Raw genomic sequence first — 14,243 nt, 5'->3', positions numbered from 1 at the left:
TGAACGGGATTATATGAGTATAGCATTTAATTAGAGTTAATGCGAGACCGTGCAGAGTGGGACGTGCAGATCAGCCTGTGGACACGGTTCAGTTCAGCTTCCAGATGTAAAATATCTGGCTGTAATCAGCCAGATATTTTCAGGCTGATTAACATTAGGGGAATTTACGCTGTATGAATAACTGTGAGCTGCTGCAGAGATTTGCAGTTTCATAGAAAATATGATTCTGTATCCCAAACATTATATTTTAGAAATAGATCGATAGACTTGTGCCAGGTTAACCATGGCCATATTATTAAATCAAATTTGAATAATTATTACCAATAAAACATCAAATAGTTGGCAGGAAAACCACGACTTCCTGTCCACCGAGATCACTTTCATAATAAAACCGCTGGAGCCTGTGCCATTGAAGAGACATGCAGCTTTAGTCGTGCCCCGCCGCTCGGGAGAGAGGCTGCGTACTACATCCCGCACAGGCCGGCGATCACAGAGCTACGAAAGGCAGAAACAGCTTTTACGGTAAAACTAACCTAATGTGTGTTTTGGATTAAATGCGTTTTATTTGAATGAATACATTTATTTTTATCAGTATTTTAATTTTTTAAGGCCACAGATTAAGTGGACAATACTGTTGACTTGCGCTGACTTCTATCAGCTTCTATCATCTGCGGTGAATCAAATAACAGCAGCTCCAGCACAAGTCTCATGACGTCCTTGGACTTGATGAAAAAACAGTGTTTTGCATCTGGGACGCTGTCCTCAGCTTCTCTCAAAAGAAGGTTCATAAAGAACAGCAGGGTCGCTCCGGGGAGGCAACACGATGCGGGCAGCGAGTGTCAGCTGTGCAGGTGAGACAGAAAGTTAGGACACACCGAGAAAACCCCCCAAACACAGGCAGACATTTGGAATATATGGTTCTTTTAAAATTAAATAAATAAATACATTTTCCACATTTGCTGTAGATTCTGCTGACTGATTACTTGACAGATTGCAGTTAGGGTTCATGTTTATGTTGTCTTCATAATAATGACTAATTGGATAAGTTTGCATCTTATTTAGCGGAAAACAAGAGTTTGCTTAGTTTATTTGCACTAAACAAAGAATATAAAGAGATTATCAGCTTTATTCACAGTACATCTAAATATTGGTGGACCTCTACACTCAACAACATTAAAGTTAAGGTTAATGTGTTCTGTCCTATAACATATAACTGTTTTGCACTGAGAAACTGCGACATCACACCAAGTAATTAAAAACTCGGTGAAAATCAAAAAAGTGACAACAAAAAGAAAAGTAATGTGGAAGTTGCAGAGGGATTTGGTCTGAGGCTTCCTACTAACGAGCTGGCAGTTTAGGTTGGCTAAAAAGGCTGAAGGGAGGTGCCTGGTGTACCTCATAAAGAGGCTTTCACTTAATTAAATCTACAAAATGCCACTCAGCACTATTCATTTGATAAAGTTAATAAATTCACAACCACAAGTTATATTGTCATGATAAAATAATAAAAACAAAAACTGAAGTAGCTCGTCACTTTTCACTAGAATTTTTCTAATTTCTCCGATTCTACATTCTGTTAATTAATCTATTCCGGTCCTCCCTCACTTAAATAGGGAGGTGTTTTTAGGACTTTGTTTTAACATTATAAATAATTCAAGATCCATAAGACATACGCCTGACAGAAGTAAAAGCAGCCATCTCACCACAGAGTCAAATGATTTGGGGCAAGAATTGTGTCCCTATATCAGTCCTTGAGAAATAATAATAATAATATTTGACAATAGCACATAGTAGGATCTATTGTTTTGTAACGATTCTACCACTAAATATAACAGTAATAAAGAATGTATCTGTACAGTAACATATAGTGAGATTATTCCCACTAATATTAAAAATAATCCAACAACAACATGTTGTATGATGTGTTGCAACAGTCCCAGCAAAATAAATTTTTTTAAAAATGGACTAAAACCCAGTTAAACGTCTGGTAGTGATGTCCTTTGGAATATTTGTAATGCAAATAATATGCATTTGCATATTCACCTGCCAAATAACATGGCCTGCTATGAGCTGTGTGGTTCAATTCTTGTTTTTTTAATGTGTCACTTAGCACTAATTCGCATGTGTGCCGGCATAGTGGGCGCAATAACATTAAAGCTTAAAAATACAGAGTCTAGAAACCGGTATTTGTCTAAAAGGAACAAAAACAGTGCCTGTAATTAGCATTTAGACAGTACTTAGCATTGGGTAGTTAGTCTGAAGCACATTAAACAAACTGTATTCTTCTTTTGCAGATGTTCCATATTTTCCCATTCAGGCAGCAACCAGACTGTTCGTCGGATTCTGACAGCCTGCCTCCTCTCTTTCATGGCCCTGCTCGGATCTGTATTCATCGACATCAACTCCAACTTTGACTTGCTGTACACTACAGAAGCAGCTTACAGCGAGCTGACTTCATGCAAGACTCTAACTCTCCTGCAACTTGTCAGTAAACTTCAAAAGACGAGACATTTATTTTCCAAAAATGTAGGGAATGAGACAGCTGAGGCAAGTTTTCCTAAGATGCTTTTTCTCATCTTTGATAATCACTGTGACAAACTGGTGGGTCGAAGTAATGACATTGGGATTCCTTGCAGTACTGAGTTTCCTAGCTTTTGCAAAGAGCTAGTGAGGAGCATTCAAGGATTTTTAAATACTTCACAGGATACAAACATTACCAGTGAAAGTGGAATTCTTGCTTTCTCACTGGCTATTGAAAGACTTCTTGACGTCTGGTGTACAGTAGAAGATACTTTGGTAAAGGCCAAACAGAATTCTAATTGGAGAGATGTACTGTCTGCAAGACTGTTGGTCACATTTATTGAGCTCAACCACCAGTTGAGAGACTTTGGCCACATGCAAACTCCTACTGGCTTCCAGTTTAGATGGTCATACATTCTGAGCTACCTCAGCTTTGCCAGGGTTTTGACAGAGAAACTGAATGACTGTTGGCTAGAAAACATAGACCACGAGATAAACACTACGCTGGATGTTCAGCATTCCTATATTTTTGACACAAGTCAATGGCAGATCTCTGGCACAAGTACGGAACGTCTGTCTGGGTCTCACACTGGAATTCAAGCTCTGACAAACACTCAGCAGTGTTTATTTGATCGTGCAGTGTTGGCTCTCAGGGCGGGCTCTCGATCCATCTCTTCAGGCCTCAGTATGAGGATATGCCTGCTGGCCATGGCGTGCCTTATCTACCCTGTGGTGATGTTCTCTTTCAAACAGATGACAGAGTGGATACAGAACTATGCTCACAGTCTGAAGGAGAAAACACAAGACCTTAAGCACCAGAGGCAGCTGGCTGAAGATCTGCTTCACCAAATGCTGCCAAAGTCAGTTGCCAAACAGCTCCGCCAGCATAAACATGTTGAAGCTGAGAGCTACGAAAAGGTTGGTGCAAGAGGTAGCTATGACTATACCAGGTTATACAGTGAAGGATTGCTGGTGTTTAAATCCCCCTTCAAACCTGATTGGACCAATGGACCAGCCTTCCTTGCCTGTCATTGGAAACAAATTATACACCAGAACAGTTTCAAAATAAATTCTCCATTAGAAACTGTTTATGCAGTCAGGTTTTATTGTATCTTGTGTCATTTTAATTTGTACATTTTCTAATGAAATAAAAGAAAAGTTAGAAATGTGCAACAGGAAAAACACAAAATAAGAAAATTAATCTGCAGAAATGAGGTAGGCTTTGTGTCTGAATCTTTAGTAGCTTTATAATTAGAAGAATCTGATTCTGAAAACCCCTAAATCTAAATTCATCTCTGTGCTTGTCCTGCTAGACCTCAGTGCAGCGTTCGATACTGTTGACCATAATATCCTATTAGAGCGATTAGAACATGCTGTAGGTATTACAGGTACTGCGCTGCAGTAGTTTGTATCATATCTATCTAATAGACTCCAGTTTGTTCATATAAATGGAGAGTCCTCTTGAGAGGAAAGAGATTTTATATCTCTAAGAGTAATCTTTTACTAGTTTACAAAGATTGATGGAAAAAAAAGCCTTCAGTATGGGCTCATTTCAACTTTTATTCCTCTGATGATGCAAAAACCTAAAATCTTAAATGCAAGTTGCAACTTTGGCAAAGAAAGGGAAGACAACAACCTTTACCTTATACAATTGCCATTTGCTTTGATCATTTAACCAAACAAATCCAGAGCATGTGCGGCTGTGAGAGCTGTGGGATGTTGCTGCGAGGGGGTTACTTCTGGAAGATCTGCAAACACACACACACAATGAATGTGTGTGTGTTTGCTGCCTTTGTTGCTATTGTTAGCATAATTGTCTATAATTGCCCTGTTGCATATTCATTGGAAGATAAAACATATCGTATGAGTGAAAATTGCATCTGGCTTTTTGAAGAGATTTGAAGCAGCTGTAGCAAAAAAGCCCTCTGAACAGGGCTGTGGGGCGATTACAGAATATGGCTTGATAGGGTAAATTTTAAACAAATTTCAAGTTCTAGAGTATTCTAGGAGGAAAATGTTATACCCCTTATTAATTTGTTTCAAACTAAATGAAAACGGAGAACACTACCAACTGAGAACAGGATAGAGATACCAATATAAAATATAAAGCCCTCTATGATATAGGACATAAGCTGTAATACCGCTTGTGGGCTAACCATGGGAAAAATCCTAGACTTTGAGCTGCAAGCTGACACATTGTACTCAGATGACAAAAAGTCAGATATGAAAAAGACAAAGTGAGAGGTACTTGAAAATGTAACTCTGATATTTCAAGATATTATTACTGACTTTCTATATAAAGGACCATTGTTCAGGCTACAGGGGGGGGGGGCAGTGCCAAAATTGAAGGGTAGTATAAATAATTATCTCATCTTTTCTTTACAATCACCTACAAACTGCCTTGTTTTTGTTAGCTAAGAATGGACTGGGTCTTATATGTTGCATTTCTACTCTGAGCATTTTGTACAACATGCCTCCTTCCTTAGTGACATCCTCTATGTAGCCGGTGTATCGGAAAAACTCAGGAGAGTCTTCTCCAAGCACAACATCCCAGTGTACTTCAGACCCAGCAACACACTCAGACAAAAACTGGTTCATCCAAAAGAAAAACTCCTAAACACAAACTTAACAATGTGGTGTATGCTGTACAGTGTACCGAGGAATGCTCAGACCTCTACATTGGAGAGACCAAACAGCCACTTCATAAACGCATGGCACAACACATGTCCCTCCACGGGACAAGACTTGGCGGTCCATCTGCATCTAAAGGTCAAAGGTCACTCTTTCGAGGATGCCAATGTTCACATGTTGGACAGAGAAGATAGATGGTTTGAAAGAGGAGTGAAAGAAGCCATTTGACAGTATGTCCTCTGTGAGCGACCATCTTTGAACAGAGGCGGTGGCTTACGACACCAACTGTCTGCCATCTATAATCCAGTTTTGAGATCCCTTCCCAGACGCCTTAACGCCCACTCACACCCTGGGCCATCTGACGTCAGGAAATCACATGATAGTTGTGGGGCTGGGTTTCACAATGAGCTCACCCAAAACCTTGGCTGATTGTGACCCACACCTGTTTTCACACCTCGGCTCGTATGATTAGGTAGAGAATCATATGGAATCCATTGTCCCTCTTGAGGAGACACTCCCACAGAGCTTAAATCTGGGACTCCCCACCTAGAACTGAAGAAGCTTCTCGGATGAGAGGTGAAACGTCTTCAAGCAACCTAAAGAAGTCCAGACGCTTTTCTTTGCAAGCTCCTTAGAGTACGATGACCTGGATGGGTCTTCTTCTGTTATGCTGGCTCCCCTAGGCATTTGCGTTTTGGAAAGTGAAAGGTATATTTAGTGAGTTTGAATTTGTAAACTTATGGCTAAATGCCTATAAATGCTATGCACTGATCCTTTAAAAAAAACAAACATCAAAGATTAAACTATCACTTGCTAGACATTTGGCATTTGCTTTCAGGTAGCATGGTGGTGTGGTGGCACTGGTGCCTCATACTATAAGCTCCAGGGTTTGAATGCAGCCTGGGCCTTTCTGTGTGGGGATTGGCGGTTCTCTCTGGGTACTCCAGCTTCCTCTTATCTGTCTCTTATAAAAGACATGTATGTCGTTATGTTAATTGGTGATTCTAAATCGACTGTAGGTGTGTGGGTTTTTGTATATGTTTTATACTGCCATGTCCTCTATATAATGTTAAAAAAGAGGATTTTTAATGTCTTCAAGTGCATTTTCTTAAGCTATTGCCATAACAGTACCTTTATTTTAAAAATCAATGTCTTAGAGTCATATCCAAAATTTGCTGGAGAAAGACTGTAATTTTGCCTCCACACAACCCCACAGTGGATTTTAAATCAAAAAGTCAAGATGTGATGTAATTGAACCCAGGTAGGGGGATGGCCACAAGCCAGTGTAGTCCTAATGCCAGCCACAAGCCCAGATGCCCCTGTTTGAGTTTTTGCCAAATCAAACATGCACATCATCAACATTTCCGTACCCGACCGGTCAGGGCCTGGGTTGTGATATTGTTGGCTAGACAAAACTAGAGGTGAATGCATGTTCAGAACCGGTGAGAGAGAATGAAAGGCGTGGAAGTGAATTAAAATGTCCTCGCCGGTCGACCTGCCCGTTGTGTCCATGTGCTTTGTTTTGTCTCGGCTCCCTTCCCGGTTCCCTATTTCCCTGTTTGTGTGTTTCTGTGTTTTGATGTGTGTGTTTCCGGAAGTCCAGTTTCAAGCGTCATTTGACCGGGAAGTATTCCCAGGCTGAAGTCGGCCAGACTTGCTGCTCATCAGCCATCGCCAGCTGGAGCTGATTGTCATCGTCAGCAGCCTCCCTACGTAACTGTGTGACAGAGCTTCATTCGAAGCTGGATCGTTGAGTTTACTCGTCAGTACATCCCCTGTTCACTAGTGAAAACTTTGTGTTGCGTTTGGGTTCGCTTCTTACCACAGACCTGACAGAACGATCCAGCCAGCAAAGGACCCAGCGGACTCGAGCCCTGTTCAGCGAGAGCTGTCACTTCAGGCAGATTTTTTGGATCGCCATAAGAAAATGCTGCAGCATATCTCAAAGGAACAGAATGTGCTCCTCCAGGTTGTTACCAAACTGAAATGTATGTTTCAACCTCACCATGGCAGAAAATGTTCCACCCTCTCTGCCTTCCTGCTGCCTGTCCTCTACCTCCCCTGCACCCTTTCCTTGGGAGCATCCGCTACTGGTGCCGGAAAAATTATTGACAGAGTTGGATAAAAGTGCAGGTTTTCTCATGCAATGTGCTTTTCAGACAGCAGAGTCAAGCCTATGCTTCGGACTGTGCCAAGGTTTCATTTGTGGTGGAACTGGTGACGGGGCGAGCGCTGAAATGAGCACAAGCAGTACCAAGGACTCAGCCAGAGATCTCATATAATGACCTTTTGGCTAAATTCTGATAAAGGTTTTTGATAAAGGTTGCAGCCCAGACACGGCCGCACACTGGATATTCACCCTCAAACAGGGCAGGAAAAGCATGGCAGATTTCTCAGTGGACTTCTGGGTTTTGGCTGAGGAGATGGGTTGGGAGGAGAAAGCGCTCCCTGGAGCATTCCTGAACAGCCTAAATGAGGAGTTTAAATGTGAGTTGGCTACAAAAGAAATGCCCAAATCTTTGGATGCTTTCATTGCTATGTGTGTCAGGGCGGATGATCATATGCATGAGTATGGAAAATGTACTGGTGGACCTCGGCAGGCTGGTAGAAGCTCGAGCCCCTGGAAAGGGTCTCTGTCTGCAGACCGGCGCTAGGTGGAACACGAGCAGGTGGACTGGTAGGAATAGCCAATGCAGTTGGGCCATGCCAAGCTGTCCTTCCCTGATTGAAAAATAAGATAGATTGTAGGTGAAAAGAAGGGTCATTTTGGAGATTCCTGCCCCTCGCAGCTAAAAGATGCTGCCCATCAGTAGCTGTGGGGATACTGACAGGCCTGACTTAAAATGTGTTGACTCTAGGGCAGAACAACATTTTATCAATGAGACCCTCGCCAAGAGGTTGGGGCTTCCATTAATCCCCCTCTCTGAACCCTTGCAGGTTCAATTCAATTCAATTCAATTCAATTGTAGATCGTACAATTATACAACAGAAAAAAACCCAACAATCATATGACCCCCTATGAGCAAGCACTTTGGCAACAGTGGGAAGGAAAAACTCAGTTTTAACAGGAAGAAACCTCCGGCAAAACCAGGCTCAGGGAGGGGCAGGGCCATCTGCTGCGACTGGTTGGGGTGAGAGAAGGAAAACAGGATAAAGGAAGAGAGACAGAGATTAATAACAAGTATGATTCAATGCAGAGAGGTCTATTAACCCTTTAAGACCTACCATAGAACCAAGTCCGCCAGAGCTTATCTTTATATTTTTACATGCTGTAGTGCCATTTTTGGGAGCATTTCAAGTTGCTATACATCAATACAACCATTATAGCCCAAACTTTAATAATATGTATGCATTAAGTGCATAATAGTTACACAAATTGCAAAAAAGTGCAATAAACTACAAAAAAGAAATATATACTTTTGCATATATTTCTAGTTAGAGAAATTTAAGAGGTTTATCCCTCAAAACTGGAAATACAAAAAAGTTGCACAAAATAGTTTCCAACAACAGGAAATTTATTTTGAGTGTCTTCATAGTTTTATTTTTGAGATACACCAATTTTTATATACTGCAGGAAAAACGAAGAAAAAATATTAAATGGTAAATGGACTGGTTCTTATATAGCGCTTTTCTACTCTTCTGAGCACTCAAAGCGCTTTACACAACTTGTGCATTCACCCATTCGCACAAGCACATTGATCTAAGTGCTTTCTAAGTAACATTCACACACATTCATACTCCGATGGATGCATCGGAGAGCAATTTTGGGGTTAATATCTTGCCCAAGGATATTTGGCATGCAGACTAGGGGAATCGAACCACCAACCTTCCGATCAGTAGTTGACCTGCTTTACCGCCTGAGCTACAGCCACCCCATTATAATACAAATTTGCAAAAAACCTGCATGTGCATCAAATTAAACTATTTCCAGCAGTGCAATTTGAGTTCTAAGCATCCCAGAAACTATACAGAAAAGCATAAAGTCAAACATGACTTTTAAAAACACCAGTGTAGGCTTATAAGGCCCCAAAGGTAAAAAACTACATTTTCCGTGAAAATGCCGTCACTTCCGGTTTCGGGCAGGTAATGGCGGACATGCGATAGCTCACGCTGACCTCTATTCCAACTAGGAAGTGTTATGAACAGCTGATCGGATCGGCGAAGCGTGTTTCTGGAATATTATGTTTTTGTTGCTGCAAGTGCTTTTTATGCAATTTTTGCAAAGCTATATGTGGAAGGAAACCGTGACCTAGGGCAAGCTGATGGCATAAGATGTAAGTACAACTCCTCCGGTTTCTTATGCAAAAAAAATTATTGAGCTAGCTTATGTGGTTGCAGTTCTACAGGGATTTAAAAATAGTTACGCAAAACGGAGCGTGCCCACTCCGACCAATTTTAAAGGGTTAACACATAGTGAGTGAGAAAGGTGGCTGGAAAGGAAAAACTCAATGCATCATGGGAATCCCCTGGCAGCCTACGTCTATTGCAGCATAACTAAGGGAGGATTCAGGGTCACCTAACTATATGATTTAGCAAAAAGGAAAGTTTGAAGCCTAATCTTAAAAATAGAGATAGTGTCTGTCTCCTGAATCCAAATGGGAAGCTGGTTCCACAGAAGAGGGGCCTGAAAAAGGTGTCTGCCCTTACTGGGTCTCAATTAGCCAACATAACTCATAGTCAGGCAACCATGTGGAGGAGGTCAGCCTGTTTCTGTTCCAAGCACCAAGTGCCTCTTTGGTGTTAGGTTATCCTTGGCTTCACCAGCATAATCCACAGATTGACTGGGCCAAGGATGCGTGTCTGGGTGGAGCACTTGGTGCCACGAAAACTGTTTGTGATCAGCTGTTCCTTGCGTTGCAGTATCTGAACTGTCCGAGCGGTTAACTAAACCGGACCTCTCTACCATTCTTGATGTGTCTCATGATCTGGCTAAAGTTTTTATTAAAGATCTGTCTCTTTCACTCCTGATACACGAACCATATGCCAACTAGCCGGCTATACAGCCTGTCCAATCCTAGGGCAGGGTTTTTCTTCGTCAAAAAGAAAGACAAGACTCTCTGTCCCTGCACTTCTTCCATGGCTTAAACAAGATCACTGTTAAAAATAAATATCGCTTACTTACCTCTGCTTTCGTCAGCTCTCGAGTTACTGAAGGAGGCCACCATCTTTTCTAAACTCAACCGCCTACCACTTGGTTCAAATCCGAAAGTGTGATGACCATGCTTAATACTCACCTGGGCAACTTTGAGTATTTAGCCATACTCTTTGGGCTAACCAATGCACCTTCTGTGTTTTTTAGGTTATGGTGAATGATGTGATGAAGGACTCCATTAACCATTTTGTCTTTCCTTCCTGGGTTTCTTTGTGGAGCAGGGGCAGCTGCAGGCAGATCCAGCCAAGATCAGGTTCGTGGTGGAATGGCCCAAGCCAAAGAATCAGAAGGAGCTACAGACATTCCTGGGATTTGCAAACTTCTAAAGACTGTTTATCAGAGAGTTCAGCAAAGTGGTAACAAACCCTCACCCAACTCACCTCATGAAGAGTCTTGTTTCAGTGGTCTCCCTCTGCTTAGCAGGCTTTCAACCAGCTCAAGTAGCTGTTCTCCTCCGCTCCCATCTTGATTCAAGCGGACCTCAACAAACTGATCTGGATGAACCACAAGAATCTGGTGTACCTGCAGGCAGCCAAGCACCTGAACGCCCTTCAAGCCAGGTGGGCATTGTTTTTTGCCAGATTTAACCTCACTATTACCTACAGGCCCAGATCTTGAAATACGATAAATAAATAAGTTGTGTCAGTTTCCGCTGCACCAGGAAGCCTTGGAAAAGGAGAAGCCCATCCTACTCTCCTTATGCATAGTGTGCTCCCTCACTTGGGAGATTGAGAAGCTGATGCGGGAGGCTCAACAGAATGAACCTGACCTGGGGTCTGGACTCACGGGCCAATTGTACATCCCCACTGCGGTCCAAGGCAAGGTCATCCACTGGGAACACGTGGCTAGATTCGCCTGCCACCCGGGTAAGAATCGCATGATTCAGTTTCCCCATCATCTGTTTTGGTGGCCGTCTTTGGAAAGACGCACAAGAATAAGTGGGGGCCTGTTCCTTTTGTGCACAAAATAAGGTGCCAAACACTCTTCCCGCTGGCCTGCTTCGACCACTGCCTGGACCCAAGAGGCCGTTATCTGACATTGCTCTAGACTTTCTCACCAGCCTGCCACCTTCATCAGGTAACACAACCATCCTCACCATAATCGACTATTTTTACAAGGCGGTCCACTTTATTGCTCTACCAAAGTTACCCACAGCCCTTAAAACTGCTAAACTTCTTACTGATCATGTGTCCCAACTTCGTGGCATTCCTCAGGATATTGTGCCATATCGGGGTCCCAGTTCGCTTCCCGGGTGTGGAAGGAGTTCTGCACAGAACTGGAGCCCCAAGTCAGTTAATCTTCTGGTTTTCATCCTCAGACCAACAGCTAAGTGGAGAGGGCCAATCAGGAGCTGGAAATCATTCTCGGTTGTGTGGCCTCATCGAATCAAGCCAGATGACGTGTTCACTTGGGTGGAGTATGCTCACAACTCCATGATGTCAGCTGCCACTGGAGTTTTTCCTTTTGAGGCGTCCCAGGGATACCAACCTCCTCTTCTGACCATCACAGAGGGAGAACTGGCTGTACCCTCCATGCAGCAACACACGCACCGCTGCCACCGTTTATGGAGGACCACACAGGCAGCTTTCCTCAGGTCAGTGGAACAGAACAAGCATCTGGCTGATCAACGTTGTGTTCCAGCTCCCTCCTACCAAGCTGGCCAGAAGGTTTGGCTCTCTTACAAGTATGCACCCCTGAGTGGTCCTTTTGAAATGCAGTCTATCATCAACCCTGTAACTGTTTATTTGAATCTTCCCACAACATCAAGATCCATAATGTTTTTCATGTATCCCAGGTGAAGCCAGTACGGATGAGCCTATAGAGTCAGGTCCAAAATTTGCTGGAGAAAGACTGTAATTTTGCCTCCACACAACCCTACAGTGGATTTTAAATCAAAAAGTCAAGATGGCCACAAGCCAGTGTAGTCCTAATGCCAGCCACAAGCCCAGATGCCCCTGTTTGATTTTTTACCAAACATGCACATCATCAACATTTCAATACCCGACCGGTCAGGGCCTGGGTTGTGATATTGTTGGTTAAAGACAGAACTAGAGGAGCGGGTGAATGCATGTTCAGAACCGGTGAGAGAGAATGAAAGGCATGGAAGTGAATTAAAATGTCCTCGCCGGTCGACCTGCCCGTTGTGTCCTTGTGATTTGTTTTGTCTCGGCTCACCTCCCAGTTCCCTACCCTGTTTGTGTGTTTCTGTGTTTTGATGTGTGTGTCCGGAAGTCTGGTTTCAAGCGTCATTTGACCGAGAAGTATTGGCACGCTGAAGTCGGCCACACCTGCTGCTCATCAGCCCTCACCAGCTGCAGCTGATTGTCATCGTCAGCAGCCTCCCTACTTAACTGTGTGGCTGAGCTTCAGTCGATGCCGGATCGTTGAGTTTACTCGTCATTAAAGCCCCTGTTTGCTAGTGAAAACTTTGTGTGCGCACTGCTTGCCCGATAGACTGATGTGTTTTTTTTTCTCACTAAGATTTGGGAATGGAGTTTGTCATGGGGGCGGAGCCATTGTACAGAGAATTGAAGATTCACGATTCATGCCATGGACACAAGCACTGTGTGGAATTTGGGGAAATCACCACTGTGTTTGGGTCCGCTTCTTACTACAGACCTAACATAAAATGTAGGGAAATTGACTAGTAAAGGGATGAAAAAGTGTATTGATAAGATGTAAGGGGTACTTTTATCAGCTGATGAAGAAAATGAGCGAGAGAAGAGCACAGATGGAGGTAATTTAGTGAATCGGGAAGTGCTGAAGGTTAGTAAGTGGGAAATGAAGGTAACTGTGAAGACAAAGGCAACCATAAGAAGAAATCAAGTGCATTGCTTATGGCAGCAAACTGAAGAAGCTGTTGGACAGATGAGTGGAGTCACCTGTAATGTAGAGGGCTTTTCAGGTGAGGTGTGTGCAATAGATATCCTGGAGGGAGAGAAAAGAAGCGCCCACGATCCTTTCGGATGTTCTCACTACTCGATGCAGCTTTTTGCAAGAGTCATACCACACAGTGATGCAGCTGGTGAGAATACTCTCAACAGTGCCTCTGTAGAAGGTGCTCATAATGGGTGTTGAGGTGCTCTCCTCAGCTTGCGGAGGAAGTAGTTGTTGTTGGGCTTTACTGACCAGTGATGCTGTGTTACTCCTGTGGTAGGTCTCTGTGGCGTGGTCGGTGGTGAGGCTGCGGGGGAGGCGGACACACCTGAGCTGCATCTTTCTCCCCTGCATATAAAAGGATTGAACTGGATCCTGAAATGGTGGCTGAGCTGGTGGCCACGCAGAGGGAGAAGGCAGCGGTGTCGCCCCGAGAGGTGGAGGAACTGGAGAACCGGACTGAGTGCCAGATACACGTGATATAGAGTCTGGCTGCTAAGGTCTGCTCCTGGCCGACACCACCGGTGTCCCTTGACTGCAGTGGAGTGGCTGATATCCGGACTGCTGACCTCACCCCCATCCACGGATGGGAGGCGGTTGGTGACCGGCAGGTGCCTTCACCTGTTCCTGTTCCACAGAGGAGGGCAGTCGAGCAACCTCAGTTTCCACCACCTGCTCAGCCCAACCCATTGGACAGAGCACCAGAGGGACCTGCTCTGCCGGACCCGGGGGTCAAGGTGCTGGACTGTGGTGCTTGACCTAAACCAGCGGACAGCATGTGGGAGAGTCCCTTGCAGCCGGAGTCAGAGGTCGGCGGTGGCCAGAGCGCAGGAGGGACCTGCTGTAGTAGAGTTTGGGTTCTGCGCACCCACGGGACCTGCCTTGCGTCCGCTGGAGGTAGCCGCAGGTGAGCCTCAGCCCATGTCTGCCACTGCTGTGCATTCCCAAAGACAGGAACACCGTTTTGTCGGGACCCATTTTTTCTTAGCCAGCAGTTTCAGGGATCCTTCAATGTGACCATGGACTACTATGGTTCCTGGTATCACTAACTCAATTAAACTGC

General features: G+C 43.9%; 1 protein-coding gene across 1 annotated transcript in view; it reads left to right on the top strand.

The window, feature by feature from the left end:
- The first annotated feature begins 437 nt into the window (after nucleotides 1–437).
- The window catches only part of LOC146364399 (uncharacterized), a 39,033-nt gene continuing 25,227 nt past the window's right edge, over nucleotides 438–14,243 (top strand). The window contains exons 1-3 of the mRNA XM_084918084.1: nucleotides 438–522; nucleotides 610–851; nucleotides 2,295–3,438. Of these exons, the coding sequence (XP_084774210.1) occupies nucleotides 709–851; nucleotides 2,295–3,438 (1,287 nt within the window). The 5' untranslated portion in view covers nucleotides 438–522; nucleotides 610–708. The remainder of the gene's footprint in view (nucleotides 523–609; nucleotides 852–2,294; nucleotides 3,439–14,243) is intronic.

This window comes from Perissodus microlepis, chromosome 20 (assembly GCF_051167445.1).
Source record: "Perissodus microlepis isolate ML-2025 ecotype Zambia chromosome 20, ASM5116744v1, whole genome shotgun sequence".
In the NCBI taxonomy this organism is placed as follows: Eukaryota; Metazoa; Chordata; class Actinopteri; order Cichliformes; family Cichlidae; genus Perissodus; species Perissodus microlepis.
The sequence above is the reverse complement of the archived record's forward strand: the minus strand, read 5'-3'. Positions and strand labels throughout refer to the sequence as shown.